This window comes from Anopheles coluzzii, chromosome 2, assembly GCF_943734685.1.
Source record: "Anopheles coluzzii chromosome 2, AcolN3, whole genome shotgun sequence".
NCBI classification, from domain to species: Eukaryota; Metazoa; Arthropoda; class Insecta; order Diptera; family Culicidae; genus Anopheles; species Anopheles coluzzii.
The window spans coordinates 41,265,792-41,286,312 of record NC_064670.1 but is presented as its reverse complement, the minus strand read 5'-3'; the positions used below and the strand labels follow the sequence as shown (position 1 = coordinate 41,286,312).

At 45.6% G+C, this 20,521-nt stretch overlaps 3 protein-coding genes and 1 long non-coding RNA gene across 5 annotated transcripts in view; 2 read left to right on the top strand and 2 right to left on the bottom strand.

Annotated features, from left to right (window-relative positions):
• LOC120953411 (uncharacterized) overlaps window positions 1-20,521 on the top strand; it is a 37,922-nt gene that overhangs the window by 5,370 nt on the left and 12,031 nt on the right. The window contains exons 2-14 of the mRNA XM_049607542.1: window positions 3,944-5,038; window positions 5,119-5,277; window positions 5,345-5,724; window positions 5,791-6,130; window positions 6,195-6,598; window positions 6,664-6,944; window positions 7,024-7,223; window positions 7,310-7,621; window positions 7,681-7,762; window positions 7,860-7,988; window positions 11,237-11,329; window positions 16,166-16,258; window positions 19,957-20,127. Of these exons, the coding sequence (XP_049463499.1) occupies window positions 4,134-5,038; window positions 5,119-5,277; window positions 5,345-5,724; window positions 5,791-6,130; window positions 6,195-6,598; window positions 6,664-6,944; window positions 7,024-7,223; window positions 7,310-7,621; window positions 7,681-7,762; window positions 7,860-7,988; window positions 11,237-11,329; window positions 16,166-16,258; window positions 19,957-20,127 (3,549 nt within the window). The 5' untranslated portion in view covers window positions 3,944-4,133. The remainder of the gene's footprint in view (window positions 1-3,943; window positions 5,039-5,118; window positions 5,278-5,344; window positions 5,725-5,790; window positions 6,131-6,194; window positions 6,599-6,663; window positions 6,945-7,023; window positions 7,224-7,309; window positions 7,622-7,680; window positions 7,763-7,859; window positions 7,989-11,236; window positions 11,330-16,165; window positions 16,259-19,956; window positions 20,128-20,521) is intronic.
• On the bottom strand, window positions 8,238-12,484 carry LOC120947942 (membrane alanyl aminopeptidase-like). Its single transcript, XM_040363795.2, has 7 exons — window positions 12,387-12,484; window positions 10,842-11,519; window positions 9,429-10,761; window positions 9,156-9,346; window positions 8,923-9,088; window positions 8,722-8,861; window positions 8,238-8,651 (listed from the first exon to the last, which is right to left on the bottom strand). Exons 2-7 carry the CDS (start codon window positions 11,516-11,518, stop codon window positions 8,351-8,353), a joined length of 2,808 nt encoding a protein of 935 aa, XP_040219729.2. The 5' UTR covers window position 11,519; window positions 12,387-12,484; the 3' UTR covers window positions 8,238-8,350.
• On the top strand, window positions 9,699-14,918 carry LOC125906591 (uncharacterized). Its single transcript, XR_007451955.1, has 2 exons — window positions 9,699-9,868; window positions 14,798-14,918. It is a non-coding gene; the product is annotated as an uncharacterized LOC125906591 (long non-coding RNA).
• Window positions 13,143-17,914, bottom strand: LOC120947940 (membrane alanyl aminopeptidase-like). Of its 2 annotated transcripts, none has more exons than XM_040363792.2 (7): window positions 17,809-17,914; window positions 15,771-16,448; window positions 14,358-15,690; window positions 14,085-14,275; window positions 13,852-14,017; window positions 13,651-13,790; window positions 13,143-13,582 (listed from the first exon to the last, which is right to left on the bottom strand). In XM_040363792.2, exons 2-7 carry the CDS (start codon window positions 16,445-16,447, stop codon window positions 13,282-13,284), a joined length of 2,808 nt encoding a protein of 935 aa, XP_040219726.2. In that variant the 5' UTR covers window position 16,448; window positions 17,809-17,914; the 3' UTR covers window positions 13,143-13,281. The 2 variants fall into 2 exon arrangements, with proteins under 2 accessions (XP_040219726.2, XP_040219725.2); XM_040363791.2 differs by lacking the exon at window positions 17,809-17,914 and adding an exon at window positions 17,119-17,192.

Here is a 20,521-nt window from a genome sequence, read left to right as displayed (position 1 = left end):
CCCTGCCGGCCTTACAGCTGTCTCAAGAACTCGCACACACACACAGGATCGATTGCCTTTCCGCTTTGTAATGGTAATGCATCACATCCACAAGGGGTGAGTTATTTTTTTCTCTCTCTGGGACGAGTCTTGCATAACAATTGTCCAACAGCCAACGGGGTCTGCTAAAGGTCGCGCAAGTACTTCCGAATCGAGTATCAGACAAACCTTTATCATGCCTCATGTTTACCTTCAGCGGTGCAACCGCGGACGGGGAAGTAGCTACGCAAAGGGGGGGGGGGGGGGGGGGAAGCAACACCAGGGATAAAAAGTCGTGATAGAATATTAAATAAAGAAGCAAGAAAGCAGAAGCGAACTGTCGTGGAACGAGCGTTTTTAAAAATTAAACGTTTGAAACGTTTGCGCGCGGGCGGCGCTGGACGAACTCGAAAGCACAATGGATATAAAATTAAACAAAACCGGGCAATGGGACAGTTTTTGAATGATGAATGCGGAAAGAGGACAAACTAGAATGGGCCTGCTATCGGTACAACCGCTACATCCGGTTTAAATGTTTAAGAGACTTCTTTTTAAACTGTGCCTTCCTGCACCGAGTCTCCGAACCTTCGCTCGAACGTCTCTAAAGTAACGCCGCTTAATAAAGTACGCCATCCCGTTCGGGGTGGCAATTATGCTGGCTAATTGTTCCGTTTCAAATGTGCTCGGCTGGCATCGAAACTCCTGGGGTAGCGGGAAGTTTCCAATGCGAAGAAGAATTCTTGCATTCGGTCTTTAAATCTGTTCATCACTTCAATCAGCACTAACTACCAGCATACAGCGGGAAGCGTTTGTTTGAGTTGAAACTTTCTCTAAATTGCCCGCCTTTGACCCCCGCATCCCACGTTTCTTCATTGGCCGCAACTTGACAGTGATACTTCCACCCGTAAGTTTAGCGAGATGCACCCTTGCTGCAGCTGCAAAGATGTCGAACCGCACCGCATATCCTGTGCGCTGCGATTCAAACAGACCCCGAAACCGGATGACAGATGAAGAGCGAACCCCCAACACATACACCCATATGGCGGGAGGGGGTGGGTTTGGATTGGTAATTTAATCTGGGAATATTTTACGATGGCAGAGCAAAGTGCTACCCTGCCGTCGGTGATCGAACCACGCACCGTTGCGACCAACCATTGCGAAGACAAACGCAAGTGCAAAGTGCCAATCCGGGATGGCTCCAGAGGGTTTCTGATGTGCGGGTGCAGACCACCAATCGGTACGAGATCCGGTGTAAGGTTTCGTTCGCCGCTTGCAGCGATGAGGATGTCGTGTTAGACTGTTATACACACTGACGTACTGTGCCCGTATTGAACCATACTCCAGCCGCTCAAACGCACATTCCTGAATCTCTTCCATTGATGCCATCGAACAGAATCGCACTGAAATGGGTGGAGTACAGGGTAGAACACAGCAAGAAAGGCATCGTGAGTTGAGTTGATACCAACTGCCACACATTCATAGTTTGGCCGTTGGTTTTGGCATTATGGTTTTGTGCATTGCGTTTGCTTTTCGCTTCACAAGACATGACTGTGACAGTGTACCCCGTTATCAGAGGTTTCACGGTTCAACAACAACTGGCGAAGATCGTTGTGCGCGACCACCGTGATACGGGGTGTGTTGTGATGCTGCACAGTGGAAGCAAGACATAGCAAATGGTCCGGCAAGGGTGGCTCGGGATTGTTCCCATTTTTTTTTTATTTTGGCAAGCAAGATGAACCCGCTGACCGACATCTGAGCGCTGGCGTGATCGATGAACCGTGGTTTTGAGCGAATTATCAGCGAAAGTGTGAAAAAACAATAATGATTTCATGCTCCATAAGATAGATGGACCAATTAACTGGAGCAAGGAAGGGACCGTTCTCTGCCAAGGGATGATTATGGTGTGCAGACGTTTTGATTTTAAGACCTTTTGCTTTATTCGTTAAATTCTACAGTGCTGAGGTTTAATTTTGACTAAAAAATTGTGATTTAAAAGAAATTCTATTCAATAATTAATCTTAATGCTGGGTATGAGTTGCGAGCCTGTTCGATAGAAGCGCCATTGCCAAAAAGATTCCTGTCTATGATATTTCTGATTTGATTTCTTGATTTATTTTTTCCAATACTTTGTTCAACATTGCACCCAAATAAAACTGCTGTAAAAACCAATATGTGAATAGTAACAGGATGTCCCTGAATGAGGAGACCTGAAATAAATATCCTGTTTGTAAATCGTAGCCGGTCTCGTAGTAGCTAGTCTCGTAGTACAGTCGTCAACTCGTACGACTTAACAACATGCCCGTCATGGGTTCAATCCCCAAATAGACCGCGCCGCCATACGTAGGACTGACTATCCTGCTATGGGGGGGAATCAATCAGTCACTGAAAGCCAAGCCCACAAGTGGGTACAGGCAGGCCTTGACCGACATCGGTTGTTGAGCCAAAGAAGAAGAAGAAGAAGAAGTTTGTAAATATCCCAATCTGAGACTTTTCTAGAAACATTCATTAAAACCCCGAAATGCATATAAGGTTAAATGTGATTGTATTTTAAATAGGATTCTTATTTCTTAACGCATACTTACTTATCAATTTTCTTATTCCATTCCTTTATCTCGGCCTTAATGGCCTAAAATTATTTAAAGCATACTAAACACTAATTATAAGCGAATATACAATATACGAACCAGCTAAAATATTTAATTATTTACACCCAACAAAATTGATAATGATATCAAACACATGGTTTTGCAGTAAAAATCAAACTAGCTAGACTGAGTGCAAATTCCAAATTATGACTCGTTAGTCTACTGGACTAACGACGGACGAAATATCGCAAAAAAACTCATCCATTTTCAATCATATGACTACCATATGGCCATCAAGTGTTGATTTTTGGCGTGCATTCCGTGCGAACCTACAGGATCGTTGAAGTCAACAGGACATGGCTTCTGTTGCGGCCTCAGATTGTGACATAAAACGTAATTAAACCACACAGAATAAAAAAAAAACAGAAAGATCGCCTCTACCACATGCTTGTTGAAACCCTTTGGTAAAAGGGTGTTTGTTAGGGGCAACGATAAAAATACCAGCAGCAACAAAAAAAATGAACCGTTTGACACAAAGAACGCTTCAGCAACGGCACTGGAACGATCTGATCGGATTATGTACGTGATTCATTACCGAGCCGGATGCTCGGGGTGTCACTGGATATGCGGTCATATTGCGATAAAATGCTTTGGTGCAAGGGACAAGGATGAAATAAAAAGTAAAGACAAGCGTTAAGGAAAGAAGGAAAGATGCAGGGAAGAAGGAAGAACTGGCGTTAGGGAAAGGGTGCGGATGCATTGGACTTTTTTATGATCAGGCTTTAAAGAATTGGTAAAAGGAAGGTTTGAAAACTGTTTGGTGGTTTCCCGTACCTATTCTCTCTCTACACATCTTCACATTGCTATTTGCTAGACAATTTCTCGGCAAAGGTGGCCTTTAAGGAAGATAAATGATAGGCGCTAGAGCAAAGTATTTAACCATTTAATTGATTATAGGTGGAAAAATACAATGCCAGACATCAAACATATCAATTCTGTCCTGTGAGTAAGAGTTAATATACCTATTGCCCCTTGTTTGAATAGAACTTTTCAGACCGATTCCTATAAAACATACTTTTTTAATGCGTATAAAAATGGCAGGAAAGTTTAAGATCTATCTTCATAATCCGCATGCACTGGTGGCCACATTGAGTCGAAAATATCTCTCCATGGCGCTAAACATAAGCTGCCCAAAATGATACAACCTTCCGCTGAGCACAGCGAAACAGCTCTACATTTCCGCTGTTAATTTTAATCGATTCAAATTGATACAATCCAGATTAATAAAGACCATCTCCTCTCCTTTTCTCCGCTCCCTTCCCCATCCTTCATCTTCGCAGATAATCGGCAGAAGACTGCGAGAGTCTCAACGCACCCGGTTAAACAAACGATCCGATTTCTAACCAATCCACGGCCGGCCGCGTAAAGTGACGGGAGTTAAGTTTCATCAACCGAACGACCGACCGACTGAACGAACGGCCGTCCGAGCGCCACATCCACAGGAGCCGCATACCGGGACGCGACTCCACCATGAACAACAATAGCAACAAAATGCAAATTCGAGAGTCGCTAGCAATGGACGTGGACGGTACGACGGTGGAGAGTAGCCGGGGCTACCTAATTACCCGCATGACCCTGCTGGCGACGGTGGCCATCTTCGGCTGCCTGCTGCTCGGCTCCGGTCTGCTTATCTATCACTTTGCGTCGTGCGATGAGCATCATGCTTCCACCCTGCACCATACGACGCTGTGCGAGCATCAACATTCAACATCGCACCATCACCAGCAGCACGCACCGGCACCGGGTTCGGATGGCAGTGCGTCCTCGACCACGCACAAAACACTTATCGAGGCGTCGACGAGCCGAGAGAATCCGGGAGAAACCATACCCGCCGGTGACAATGTACCCGGCGACACTGGTGCAACAGGTGCCGATGGGATGGACCAGGGCGGACTGCGGGCGGAGGATGGTACGGTTGCATCATCGGTCCGGGAGGACTTACGGCTCCCCCGATCGATCGAACCTGTTGCTTATGACATTCGGCTGATACCGTGGCTGGTGGAGGATAATTTCACCTTCCTCGGTACGGTGGAGGTTCTCGTCAACGTGCTGGAAGATTGTAGCAACGTGACGCTTCATGTGGCCGCACTAAACATTCACAGTGCCAGTGTAGAACGCTCCACTGGGCGGGGAGAGGAGCAGCACAGTGAAGAAGCGACTGCAGATGAAAGCAGCGAAGGAGCGCCGTTGGTGAGGGAAATGGTGGAAATCGATCATAACCTTACGGTTGCTAGCAAGCAGTTCTACGTGCTTATGCTGAAGACGCCATTGCGGCGGGGCGAACAGTACGTCGTGCGGTTACGGTACGATGGTATCCTGAACGATTACCTGCAAGGTTTCTATCGCAGCTCGTACACAGCTAACAATGAAACTAGGTAAATAGTTGCTTCGGATTGTCCATTTAGACACGCAGTGCTTAGTGTGGCAAGTATTTAAAGCGATTATAATTTTGTAGATGGATTGCCACGACACAGTTCCAGCCAACGGATGCACGCCGTGCATTTCCATGTTTTGACGAGCCGGCTTTAAAGGCACGGTTCAACATCAGTATCGCACGCACCCGGGACATGATTTCGCTCTCCAACATGCCCCGGTTACGTTCGTACGAGGCCAGGTAAGGCAGAAAGTCCTATATCCTTTACCAATGACACTGCATAATGCAGAACGATCGACATTTTCAGCGAGCCCGAGCTGCAGGGATACGTGTGGGATGTGTACCAGCAGTCCGTACCGATGTCGACCTATCTGGTGGCGTTCGTGGTGTGTGACTATCTCAACCTGACGTCGGGCAACTTCGCCGTCTGGGCACGGGCTGACGCTATCGGATCGGCACGCTACGCACTGAGCGTCGGTCCGAAGTTGCTCAAGTTCCTGGAGGACTTCTTTCACATCGAGTACCCGCTGCCGAAGGTGGATATGATCGCACTGCCCGACTTTAGTGCCGGTGCGATGGAAAACTGGGGCTTGATTACGTATCGCGAGACGGCCATGCTGTACGAGGAGAACGTATCGGCGATAAGCAATAAGCAGCATGTCATTACGGTCGTTGCACACGAGCTGGGTACGATCGGATAGCGTGCGGAAGGGGACTTTGTTCCGAGAACTGATTTGACATCCCTCTTTACAGCCCACCAGTGGTTTGGCAATTTGGTTACACCGTCCTGGTGGACAGACCTGTGGCTAAACGAGGGCTTTGCCAGCTACATGGAGTACCTTGGGGTGGACGCCGTAGAGCCGGCCTGGAAGTCGATGGAGCAATTCGTGGTGAACGAGCTACACAACGTGTTTTCGCTCGATGCGCTCTCGTCCTCGCATCAGATCTCGGTGGAGGTGCACAACCCGGAAGAGATACACGAGATATTCGACAAAATATCGTACGGCAAGGGTGCGACCATTATCCGGATGATGGACCATTTCCTTACGACTGAGGTATTCAAACGGGGCCTGACCAACTATCTCAACGACAAGCAAGTATCGGGAGGTTCGCTTTGTATGGCTTGCAGCATGCTCAATGTGTGGCTCACTTTGCAGGAAGTATCAAAGCGCTAGCCAGGACGATCTGTGGGAGTATCTTACGAACGAGGCACGGCGCGGTGGCATATTCGACGAGCACACGTCAGTGAAGGAGATCATGGACACCTGGACACTGCAGACCGGATTCCCGGTGGTGTTTGTACAGCGCGACTACGAGTCGGATAGTATAGAGTTTCGCCAGGAGCGGTTCTCGTTTGCGAACGCACTGAACGGTACGGATGCTGCTGCCCGGCAAAGCGAACGGTTTCTTTGGTGGATTCCGATCACCTATACCACGCTGGGTGATAGTAACTTCCAGCAGACGAAACCATCGATCTGGATGAAGGCGGAGGAGGCGCTGGTGATCAATAATCATGACATACCGAGTCACGACTGGATGATCGTGAATGTGCAACAAACGGGTAGGTACAGATGGTGGAAGGATGTTGAGAAGCAATCCTTAATGTATTCTTAATTCACGCTGCAGGTTACTACCGGGTGAACTACGACGAACGTAACTGGCAGATGATCGTGAGGCATCTGCAGGACAGGAACAAGTACAAAACGATCGCAGCCTCGAACCGTGCACAGTTGATAGACGATGCGCTGAATTTGGCGCGCGCAGGCTATCTGGATTATGGCGTTGCGCTGAACGTTACGAGGTATCTGGTGCACGAGACGGATTACGTGCCATGGAAGGCGGCTATTGCTGCACTGAACTATATTGACTCGATGTTCATACGCACCCGCAATTATGGGTTGTTCAAGGTGCGGTTTGCGAGACATGCCAGAGATCGTTGTCTGCTTTCATTGATAATTTGATTATTTCCTACCACTTCTTGCTTAGAAATATTCTATGGATCTGCTGGAAAACATCTATCGCGAGGTTGGTTTTGAAGATCATCGCGATAGCCCGCTGCTGACGGTGTACAAGCGAATCAGTGTGCTGAAGGCGGTATGTCATCTTGGAAACAAGGATTGCGTGAATCACTGCCTGCGCAAGTACTACGAATGGATGCATCAGCCCAATCCCGATATAAACAATCCGTGTGTATTAAAGATTGCATGTGATTTGTTCTTCCCATTTCCTAACCGGCAAACATTTGCTACTATCTACCAAACTCTTTCATCAGCATTTCGCCCAACCTGAAAAGCACCGTGTACTGTACCGCCATCAAGTATGGAGACGAAACGGAGTGGGACTTTGCGTGGGAACGATTCCAGAAGGCAACGGTCGCCAGCGAGAAGGAAATTCTGCTCTCCGCGATGGGTTGCTCCCGGGTGCCCTGGATTTTGGCCCGCTACCTTGAGAATGCTATGTCGGATGAGTACGGTATCCGCAAGCAGGACGCGTTTCGGGTGTTTATATCGGTGGCAGATAACGTTATTGGGCAACCCATTGCGTTCGATTACATGCGCAATAATTGGGCGAAAATGAAGAGCTAGTAAGTAGTTGGGCGAGGAGCGTATTATTGCTGGCAATAACCATCATTTTTCATTACAGCTTCGGTGCTTCGATGTCGAACTTGAACATTATTCTCAAATACTGCACCAAGCGGTTTAACACCGAGTCGGAGCTGTTGGAAGTATGCACGCAGCGCGATACACATACACTTGGTTCGCTTAATTAATGACTTTTCTCGTTCTACCGCCCCGTTTCTTTCTACCGTTTATTTTTCGTAGCTTAAGGAGTTTGCTGAAATCCATTTGAAAGATAGCGGCCGCACGATACAGCAGGCGATTGAGTGGACAGAGTCAAACATCGCATGGCTAAACCGCAACGCACAGCCGATTGTTAATTGGTTGAATGAAGTCTAAATTACCATCCCATATTAGACACCCCAACCCCACCCCTTTTTTATGGATCCATCGTCTAACGCTCTGCAGGCGGTGAATAGAAAACGAGAAAGAGAGAAATAGAGAGAGAGAGTGATGGTTTAAAGTTAGTAACGCAATTAGTGGCAAGCAGTTTTAATAAGCGTACTTAAGATAAAATAAAATGAACCGATAACGTCTAATCTATCTTTGTACGATCGAAATGATTATGAACTTGGTAAGATATTGGTTGGAGTTTTTTGGCTAGACTTTATTCATCAATCGTGCTTGCACAAAGAGAAAACAGGAAAATCTCTTTTTTTCTCGAGAGACCATATTAAAAAGCTGACCTTGAGTTACTATCGAGCTAGTACCAACATCAACAGTCCAACGATCATCGATACGTTGGCCAATATGGTAGCTGCTCCACCGTTGATCTTATTATCCAAGAATTCATGGATCTCGTCACGATTCCGCAGAGTAAATTGCTTGTTGGTTTCATAGTCCTCCAGTCCGGTCTTAATCGAATCGTATGCAGCCTGACCAAGGATGTTCTTGTTGCTTTCGATGAAAGCACTGATTGCATCCCGCTCGCTGTCGCTCTTCAAACGGGCCAGAACATTGTTGAAGGCCGATGCCACATTCGTGTAACTACCGTGCCTGTAAAAACAGTAAAACATGTAAGATATATGCACAAACACAAACATAAAATTGGGACTGGGATACTTACGATGCAGCCCAGTTAGCGTGATTTTGCTGCAGGTATCGCGAAACATGTGGCAAGGTGTATGGGTTGTTAATCACGTATGTGAAAGCATTATTTTTATCTTGCGAACGAACGTGAGGAGAAGCGATGCCATTCAGCATATCCTGCATTAACACGGTAGTTTAATATTTGAAGTAATCTCATTATAGAAACAATAGCACATACCGTAATTAGTTCACTCGATGAGACACAACCCAATCCCTGAAGGATAAGGATCTGCTCAGTCGCCACGTTCGTTGTCAGATATTGATTCCACAAGAACTCGAATTCCTCCGTGGAGCCTTTGCGAATGCCCTCACAGTACACTACTTGACGCAAATCAGGATGGACTCTATTGAAGCAAGGGAACTGTAATTTCAGTCTTGTTGAGAATAGCATACAAACAGTGAAATACATACTTGACTGAAGGATTCTGGTGGTATCGGTGGAACTCGGCTACTGCTGCCTTGCTGCACTCTTCATGACCATAGTTGCAAGCCCATTGGAGTACGTTCTGGCGCATGTACGTGAAAATGCGACGCTCGGTTGCGGTCGGCGCTTGGAATTTGACGATATCGTATGCCTTGGAGAAGATGTCTAGGATGTGGGCCTTAAGAAAAGAGAAAACATATGCAATGAACAATAATTTCGAGTGATCAGTCATTGATCGTTACGATTGAGAGCAATCTTACCGCGAACAGCTTCTCATCATCAGCATGAATTCTGCGAGACAGAGTGGTAAGTCCATTGACTGCGGCCAACCAGGGCGCATACTCGGTTTCCTCCTTAAGGTATTCTAGAATCTCCAGCGCCGTTCCGTATGGTACCACATCGCCGCGAGCCAAGTTGAACAGATCGTCCACGATCTGAGCTCGGTTTAGGACGTGAATGCCACCGAAGCCCTCGCTATGGAGCGCCTTGCTGATCTTTCCCCACAGGATGGCATCGTAGTTCACGCGATAGTAGCCTACTTGCTGGTTGTTCAGAATGAAGTATTCGACATCCGAGGCTCCCTGCATGGGAATTTCGAACGTCATTCCGGTGTAGAATGCAGGACGAGTAATCGAGAACTCGCTAGCCTTGGTAGCGAAGGTAATTGGCAATGGCCATGCGGTTTGTTCGTTGTGATCAGGTTCATTGACGAGGAAGCGTTTCTGGGTGACGGTGAATCCAGTGTCGTGGCTGGTAACAGTGACCAGAGGATAGCCAGACTGAATCGTCCACGGTTCCATGTAGGATCTGGCATTGGGATCATAGCGATTAAGGGCACTGAACAGATCTTCTGGCCGGGTGGTCTTGAAGGCGCGATCCTTGATGTACGCTCTAAGTGCAGTCTTGAACGTTTCAGTTGTGAGATAGTGCTCCATCATGCGAAGCATCACTGCTCCCTTATTATAGGAAATGTTGTCGAATATACCGCTGGCCTGAGCTTGCGTGTAGACGGGATGAGTCATAGGGTGGGTAGATCTCAAGCTATCCATCTGCATCACACCTTGCAGTTGCTCTACTACAAACTGATGATCAAGATCCCATTCTGTTTCAACAAGTGCTGTACCATAATACTGATAGTAGCGGGCGAATCCTTCGTTTAGCCAAGTCACGTCCCACCATTCACATGTGACAAGATCTCCGAACCATTGATGAGCAATCTCGTGGGAAATCACAGCTGCAATACGGTGCTGTTGCATACTGGTGGAGTCATCGGACCGGTAGAGAATGTTCGTCTCGCGATACGTCAGCAAGCCCCAGTTTTCCATCGCACCGGCAGAGAAATCAGGTACCGCGGCCATGTACATGCGAGTCATTCCTGCCACACTAGCATAAGGATAATCAATCCATTCTTCCAATGCTTTCAGTAGCTTGATTCCAACGTCCAAGCTGTACTGTGTTTGGTTCTGGGCCTGAGGACGTGCAAGAATACCCATGCCATCGCGATCGTTTATCTGGTATGGTGCCACGATGAACGCAATCAGGTAGGAAGACATGGATGGAGTAACGCCGAACGTTGTTAAAGTGCGGCCAACTCTATGGAGTAGAAAATTGAGATAATCTTTGAGGTGCAATCTTACAAATCATCGACAAAGCCATTTACTACAGAGACTTACTCTGCGACAACAGTTCCCACGATCGCCGTGTTGGAGTACACATTGTACTGAGTCTTGTGGTTGATCTTCAGCTGGAAGGTGGCCTTGAACCTTGGCTCATCAAAGCACGGAAAAGCTCGGCGAGCGTGTGTCTGCTGGAACTGTGTCGATCCCATCCACACCTTCACACCGTCTTCCCAGTAGTAGCTTCGGTAGAATCCGTGCATATCGTCATCCATGTTACCGACGTAAGTGAACGAGAGCACATACTCCACGTTGGCCTGCAGAGCGGAGCTGAGCGGAAGGGTCAAAATTTGCGTTTCCTGATCGTAGGTTTGCGGAAGAGTAGGTATGATCGTATTATCCGACTTGCGGGTCACGCTCCACGCACTGATGTCCATCCTTGCCATGTGCAGCTTGATTTGCATCACATTTTGTTTCTGGGTCGAGACAGTGATCTTTGCACTGCCATCAAACGTGAACTGAGCCTTGTTACCTTCCTGCTCCAGGTAAGGCTTGATCTCGATATCGTAGTGCGTAGGCCATACGTCATCGTTGAGTCGGTAATCTTCTAGCTGGGCACGTGGCTCGGCCTCAACCAGAAAGTAACGGTCCGGATCTAGTGGACTGGCCGTTGATACTACAGCGCAGGCACAGGTGACCAGCACCAGCAGCGCTAGCTTTTCTGCCAATGTCATTCTGTAACGATACATCATACAGATAAGAGACGTGAGGAAAGATGCTTTACAAGCTACGATGATACAATAATTTATAGGAATGGGCCATAAAGACTGTCGATTGATAACTTCAAGCCGAGATGTTTCCGTCCCAGAAAGCGCAGGTAGTCGTGGGAAAATTAGAAAAATATTTCTACTAGTTCTCTTGTGGTGTAAGAAATTGTGACTGTTTTACGTTATTATATTTGAATTCCTGTTAAGGTGAATCTAGCTTATTTATGGTTGTAAATTTTATATATTTTTGACAGTAAATAACAGAATAACTGGAACCGAATTGTTACTGTTACTGTTTACTAGTACGCTAGTAATCAAATGTAACTTAACAATATTGCAGCTTAGGCTTAATATTGCAGCATACGATCCGTAGTTTAAAATTAAACTTATATAAGATTCATGTCCTCCTTGTCCATTAGGCACTCTATTAAACTCTCATAGCAGCATAACGTATTTTATCCATCCAACTCGTCTAACATTTTTTATTCATACGTGCTTCAAACTGTAGTGGATTTTACATTTTGTGGATGGAAACGACAGCACTAATTCATTTATCTTTTTTACCAGCCACGTGATCATTAAGGTCAGATGATACAAGTAACACGCTTTTGAACAAAGGAAAATTCGCATAAACTGTAAAATTAACTGTGGGTTTTGGGACTTTGTTCTGCTAATCACCAATATTATGATAAATCGACCGATTTTGATCTTCTTAAACTTATGTTAACGTTGCACATTAAAGCACGACACATATGACTCTACACCGTCACTATGTAACACTGCCCGTATCACTAACTACACACGAACATCTGCTTGCATTGTCATATGGTATTACCTGATATGGTTGCTTAAATTGCTCTACAGCAACTGGTCAGACTGTTGTACTCTCACAGTTTATATAGAGCATAGGATTGGAGCACACGTAGATAATAAGAAAAACAAGTAACAAACCAATAGAATCATAAAAGATAGCTAATCGATTCAAGATGACAGGCTTTATCTGCAGTATACGATAATGTGACACTGATATGTCCACGGGAAACGGAAAAGCAAGTCTTTATTACACCAAGTAAGCTTCCTCAACCCGGTGCTTAAGCACCATCCGAAGAAAAGATTCTGATGTAGTTAAAAGATGGGTATAGCCACCATAAATCTGAATCATTTGTTGTTCGTTAAATAGAAAGCTCACCAATGATTATTTCACAAATGTTAAATTAGAAGAAATAAGTCAGTAAAAATACGCGGTTTCTAGATGGCATTTCATAAAAGTTATTATGTCAACACCCCGTGAGTAATAAAATTTAACCAAATTTGCGAAAATAGATCAGTATATACATAAAAAAACACCAATTCATTTATAGCTTCACATTAGTCACAGCAATTCTACAGGTTATTAAATACACTCCAGCATGAAAACCAATTCTATCAGTCTTCCGAATCACTCAATACTCAGCGCTGAAGCAATGGCCATGCTTCTTGATTTAAGATTGTTTAAAGAGGCGAATAAAACCGTTCAGCGACTAACGGGATGCATTTTCCTTTAAGTTTTCAATGTTGTTTTAAGAAATGAGATAGTCTTTTAGTTTTTGGCTTCGATTTTGTTGTAGTTCCATAGCTTTATTTATTTTTAACAATTATCTACAAGTAAAGAACAATTCTTTTTCATACAAGTATCGGTGGTGAGGAATCACAAAACAGCACGTGAAATAAAAACGGACACCATCGATTTATCAGCGGGCTAGTACCAACATCAACAGTCCAACGATCATCGATACGTTGGCCAATATGGTAGCTGCTCCACCGTTGATCTTATTATCCAAGAATTCATGGATCTCGTCACGATTCCGCAGAGTAAATTGCTTGTTGGTTTCATAGTCCTCCAGTCCGGTCTTAATCGAATCGTATGCAGCCTGACCAAGGATGTTCTTGTTGCTTTCGATGAAAGCACTGATCACATCCCGCTCGCTGTCACTCTTCAAACGGGCCAGAACATTGTTGAAGGCCGATGCCACATTCGCGTAGCTACCGTGACTGTTTGTAAGAGACAATACTATATGTAAGAAACATGTGCAAACGTAAAATACGTCTAAAATACTTACGATGCAGCCCAGTTAGCGTGATTTTGCTGCAGGTATCGCGAAACATGTGGCAAGGTGTATAGATTGTTGATAACATATGTGAAAGCGTTACTCTTGTCTTGCGAACGTACGTGAGGAGAAGTGATGGCATCAAGCATAATCTATAACAACATGGAAGTTTAATGATTAAAGTAATCTTATTAAAGAAATAATAGTACTTACCGTAATCAGTTCACTCGATGAGGCACAACCCAATCCCTGGAGGATGAGAAGCTGTTCCGTTGCCATGTTTGTAGTCAGATATTGGTTCCACAAGAACTCGAACTCTTCCATGGAGCCTTTGCGAATGCCCTCACAGTACACTACTTGACGCAAATCAGGATGAACTCTATTGAAGTAAGGGAAATATAATTTCAGTTTCGTTGAGAATAGCATACAAACAGTGATATACGTACTTGACTGAAGGATTCTGGTGGTATCGGTGGAACTCGGCTACTGCTGCCTTGCTGCACTCTTCATGACCATAGTTGCAAGCCCATTGGAGTACGTACTGGCGCATGTATGTGAAAATGCGTCGCTCGGTTGCGGTCGGCGCTTGGAATTTGACGATATCGTATGCCTTGGAGAAGATGTCTAGGATGTGGGCCTTAAGAAAAGAGAAAACATATGCAATGAACAACAATTTCGAGTGATCAGTCATTGATCGTTACGATTGAGAGCAATCTTACCGCGAACAGCTTCTCATCATCAGCATGAATTCTGCGAGACAGAGTGGTAAGTCCATTGACTGCGGCCAACCAGGGCGCATACTCGGTTTCCTCCTTAAGGTATTCTAGAATCTCCAGCGCCGTTCCGTATGGTACCACATCGCCGCGAGCCAAGTTGAACAGATCGTCCACGATCTGAGCTCGGTTTAAAACGTGAATGCCACCGAAGCCCTCGCTATGGAGCGCCTTGCTGATCTTTCCCCACAGGATGGCATCATAGTTCACGCGATAGTAGCCCACTTGCTGGTTGTTCAGAATAAAGTATTCGACATCCGAGGCTCCCTGCATGGGAATTTCGAACGTCATTCCGGTGTAGAATGCAGGACGAGTAATCGAGAACTCGCTAGCCTTGGTAGCGAAGGTAATTGGCAATGGCCAAGCGGTTTGTTCGTTGTGATCAGGTTCATTGACGAGGAAGCGTTTCTGGGTGATGGTGAATCCAGTGTCGTGGCTGGTAACAGTGACCAGAGGATAGCCAGGCTGAACCGTCCACGGTTCCATGTAGGATCTGGCATTGGGATCATAGCGATTAAGGGCACTGAACAGATCTTCTGGGCGGGTGGTCTTGAAGGCGCGATCCTTGATGTAAGCTCTAAGTGCAGTCTTGAACGTTTCAGTTGTGAGATAGTGCTCCATCATGCGAAGTACCACTGCTCCTTTGTTATACGTAATGCTGTCGAATATTGCGCTGGACTCAGCTTGCGTGTAGACGGGATGAGTCATAGGGTGGGTAGATCTCAAGCTATCCATCTGCATCACAGATTGCAGTTGAGCTACAACGAATTGATCTTCAAAGTCCCAATTCGTCTCAACGAGGGCCGTTGCGTAGTATTCATAGTAGCGAGCGAATCCTTCGTTGAGCCAGGCAACATCCCACCATTCACATGTAACAAGATCTCCGAACCATTGATGAGCGATCTCATGTGAGATGACAGTTGCAATACGTTGCTGTTGCATACTGGTGGAGTCATCAGACCGGTAGAGAATATTTGCCTCGCGGTACGTCAACAAGCCCCAGTTTTCCATCGCACCGGCAGAGAAATCAGGTACCGCGGCCATGTACATGCGGGTCATCGCCGGCATACTGGCATATGGATAGTCAATCCATTCGTCCAATGCTTTCAGTAGCTTGATTCCAACGTCTAAGCTGTACTGTGTTTGGTTCTGGGCCTGAGGACGTGCAAGAATACCCATGCCATCGCGATCGTTTATCTGGTATGGTGCCACGATGAACGCAATCAGGTAGGAAGACATGGATGGAGTAACGCCGAACGTTGTTAAAGTGCGGCCAACTCTATGGAATAGAAAATTGAGATAATCTTTAAGGTGCAATCTTTCAAATCATCGACAACGCCATTTACTACAGAGACTTACTCTGCGACAGCAGTTCCCACGATCGCCGTGTTGGAGTACACATTGTACTGAGTCTTGTGGTTGATCTTCAGCTGGAAGGTGGCCTTGAACCTTGGCTCATCAAAGCACGGAAAAGCTCGGCGAGCGTGTGTCTGCTGGAACTGTGTCGATCCCATCCACACCTTCACACCGTCTTCCCAGTAGTAGCTTCGGTAGAATCCGTGCATATCGTCATCCATGTTACCGACGTAAGTGAACGAGAGCACATACTCCACGTTGGCCTGCAGAGCGGAGCTGAGCGGAAGGGTCAAAATTTGCGTTTCCTGATCGTAGGTTTGCGGAAGAGTAGGTATGATCGTATTATCCGACTTGCGGGTCACGCTCCACGCACTGATGTCCATCCTTGCCATGTGCAGCTTGATTTGCATCACATTTTGTTTCTGGGTCGAGACAGTGATCTTTGCACTGCCATCAAACGTGAACTGAGCCTTGTTACCTTCCTGCTCCAGGTAAGGCTTGATCTCGATATCGTAGTGCGTAGGCCATACGTCATCGTTGAGTCGGTAATCTTCTGGCTGGGCACGTGGCTCGGCCTCAACCAGAAAGTAACGGTCCGGATCTAGTGGACTGGCCGTTGATACTACAGCGCAGGCACAGGTGACCAGCACCACCAGCGCTAGCTTTTCTGCCAATGTCATTCTGTAACGATACATCATACAGATAAGAGACGTGAGGAAAAATGCTTTACAAGCTACGATGATACATTAATCTCTATGAATGGGCCATAAAGACTGTCGATTGATAACTACGTGTAAGGATGTTCCCAAGGGTTGTACGCACTATAACAAATCATTTTCTTAAATGAATTATCTTATCTATCGATGTGTAAAATGGGGATTACCCTTCCAGTTTTCATCATGAGCAAATTGTGTCCGGTTTGCTTATAATTGTATCTTACAGAGGTATGTGATTCATATTCTTGTCCAACTCAATTACAACTGTTTATGATGTGCCATTCTTCTGAAAAGCTTTCATCAAACTCTTAGTCTACATCATGATCATCGTGGAAAGAAACCATCCTCATGATAGAAAAAAACACTCACTAGAAGTGTTCCAGCCAAAGATCGACAAAAAGATCTTCTAAAAAAAATCGAGTCTTTGATCATTTGTTGACTGCTTATAGTTAATAGTAGGTAAACTGAAAACGGTGTTTCATATAGAGATAGATGTAGAGAAATTATGATAAATTTAAAACATCTCATTGCAAAGCCCATATTGGTGTAGCAGTTTTATGTTGAAATATAATAAGTTTGTAGCGTCCAAAACTATGACTCAATTGAGTCAAGTCTTTTCATAAATGAAACAGTACCTTTTTGATAGGTAAAGTTTGTCACGTCTAAGTGACAAAGACACGATGTTAAACGCCATAAGAAAGAAAATCTTTACTGTTTCTGGGTAAGAATTTTTGAACGAAATTTTAATATTCACTTAAAATGTGTGTTAACTAGTATATATTCAAAGCAATATACTCTTGGGCCGGTCTGGTGGTACAGTCGTCAACTCGTACGACTTAACAACATGCCCGTCATGGGTTCAAGTCCCGAATAGGCCGTGCTCCCATACGTAGGATTGACGATCCTGCTATGGTAACAAATAAGTCACTGAAAGCCAAGCTCACTTCACCAGTGGGTACAGGCAGGCCTTGACCGACAGCGGTTGTTGTGCCAATGAAGAAGATACTCTTACACAATCACGCGAATGAAAGCATTTATGACAGTAAGAAATGTATCCAATTTCTGGTTAGAGGTATGAGTACACTTATTCACATAGCACAAAACCAATATGCACCGTATTTATTTTTTTGTTACACCATTTTATATCATTGCAACGGCACGTCAGCCAATTGTCAAATGTCTCTTTTTACAAACTGTCACGCGATTGATAGTCGCTAATTACATTCACTGTGATTGTAGTAACAATCAGTCTACACCAGTAAACAGTTCACAGAGTAAAAAAGCACCGAAAAAAAACTTTCACATTGTCTTTTTGGACAAATTACCTGATATGGTTGCTTCAAATGCACGGCAGCCACTGACCACGAATAGCAGATCGGTGGCTATTTATATAGAAGAAAGAACATTCCAAAATGTGAACATGTGCGGATCCTAAACAAGTAAAAAAAAAGAAAACAAATAAAAAAGGCAACAAATCGAATCAAGATGACAGGCTTTATCAGCATTATACGATAGTGTACCATCGATAGGCCTTGTCTTTGTGGGCAGGCGAGCACATGGCACACAGTTAAGCTGCCTGCAAAACCCTGTCACTGTGGTAGAGAGTTGTACTTGATGTAAAGGTGTGGGATACCGTGCAACAAATTAATGCGAAACGTGAGGTCTTGTGGTGTTGTGTGGGCCAAAAAGTGCTACAGCTTTGATGGTTGTAGTGGTGTGCTTTACACAAGTCATAGAACACTTTGAACGTTCAGTTTGATTGATTTGTTACATCGTACTTACAACTTTACTGATTAAACTTAATAAGACAGTTAGTAAGTGGAAACGGGTGTGTGACAATCGAAGGCGTTTCATTCGGAAAGGTACTACAGCGATTTGAAATATACCTTCAGATGTGTATATATGTGTTAGAAATTAGAGAGTATACTATTAGAAATAGTATTTTTTATGATCAATCGATCTTGTGGTTTATTTTCTATCCTTAAGAAATTGGATCACCGTACAATGTCATAAAAGCATAGATAATGAAAACGAATGGAAACCCTTAACTGCTTATCACCATACTACTGGCACCGCTCACACTCTAAAAACAACCGCGAGTGTGACACACAGCGCTACAACGACGTTGTAGATAACAGTTTCCGATGCTCCACTGCCCGCCTTTTGGCTTAGGAATCCGCGTATCTCCTCCCGATGATTCATTGTGAAATTTTGATTGTAGTCGAATTGCATCAACCCTGCCGCGATGAGCTCGTACGCATCCCGACCTAGGACATCTTTACTAGCTTCGGCAAACTGTTCAATAGACGTCCTCACGCTCACATCATTCACCCGGCCAAGAATGCCTCCAAGTGCCATCGCAACGTGTCTGTATCCACCGTGCCTGTGAAAGCGAAAGTGGAAGGAAGTTAGATATGCGTTTAAGAGAAGGTTCCAAACAAGCTGAACTACTTACGCTTCAGCCCAACGGGCACTGTTTTGTACGAGATAGGATGCTGCCGGTTCCAGTGCATGCTGATTGTTAAGCAACATCGACAGGGCACTCGCCTTGTCCTGACTGCGAACATCGGCGGAGCTTATGAGGTTCATGAATTTCTGTTCATGGAAATGTGATGTGATTAGAACAGGGTATGAAGTAAATGCTGAAGAATGCGATATGTACTTACATTAACGGTTTCTTCTTTCGGTGCACAGCTCATGCCAAACAGCGTAAGCTGCTGCTCCGTAGCCACATTCGTCGTGAGGAAGATGTTCAGTAGAAAGTCAAACTGCTCGCTCGATCCCTTGCGTACACCTTCGCAATAAACCACCTGGCGAAGATCGGGATGTACTCTAGAGGAAGAGGGGAAAGAAAGGAAAAGGATAGCATGTTAAGAAATTGACATGTTTGTCAGACTTTATCTCCACTCACTTTACGCCTGGATAGGTGCGGAATCGTTCAAATTCCTTCACAGCACTCTTACTGCAATCATCGTGGCCGTACCGGCAGGTCCAGTCAAGTACGAGCCGCCGCAAGTACGTGTGCAATCGACGATCGTATTGAGTAGGTGCTTGGAATTTCACGTACTCATACACGTCGGTAAGAATGTCCATAAGGTATTGCTGCAAGTGCAAAAATACTCCTGTTAGAATATACCTTCACAATGCACTCCATCGCATTTTCGGATCCACCACCTACCGTGAATAGCTTCTCATCGTCGGGATGAATTCTAGGTGCTAGTGAAGCGAACCCATTAAAAGCAGCCAACCATGGGGCGTATTCCATTTCCTGCTTGAGATAGCTCAACAGATCCAACACTTTACCGTATCCCAACACATCTGCCTTCGCTAGATTCAGCAGATCATCAACGATTTGAGCACGGTTTAGGACGTGTATACCTCCAAAAGCTCGACTGCGCAGTGCCGCACCAATCTTTTCCCACAATGCCTCATCGTAGTTGACGCGATAATATCCCACCTGCTGATTATTCAAGATGAAGTACGCCACGTCGGACACATTCGCCAAAGTAATGTTATGCGACTCGCTAGACACAATCGTCGGTGTCGTGCTTTCAAATTCACTCTCCTTTGTGGCGAACGTTATTGGCAGCGGCCACAGTAGCTTCTCTTCCGCATCCGTACCATTGGCGATGAACCGTTTCTGGGTGAGCGTTACACCGTTCCCGTGGCTAGTGACGGTTACGAGCGGGAAGCCTGGCTGTGTGGTCCAGGGTTTCATGAACGCACTGGCATTAGCGTTGCGTTTATCGAGCACTGTAAACAGTTGCTCCGGACGAGCCGTTGCAAACTGTCGATCCTTCACATACTCCCTGATGGCGGCCTGGAACACATCGGGCGATAGGTAGTGTTCCAGCATGCGCAATACCACTCCACCCTTGTTGTAGGATATCGCGTCAAACATAGCGGCTGCCTGGGTCTGCGTGTACACCGTATGAGTCATTGGATGGGTGGCCAGTGAACCGTCCGTCTGCATGGCGGCTTGCAGCTTCTCTACCAAAAACTGAACGTCCAGCTCCCAGAGCGGCTCGACCAGGGCCG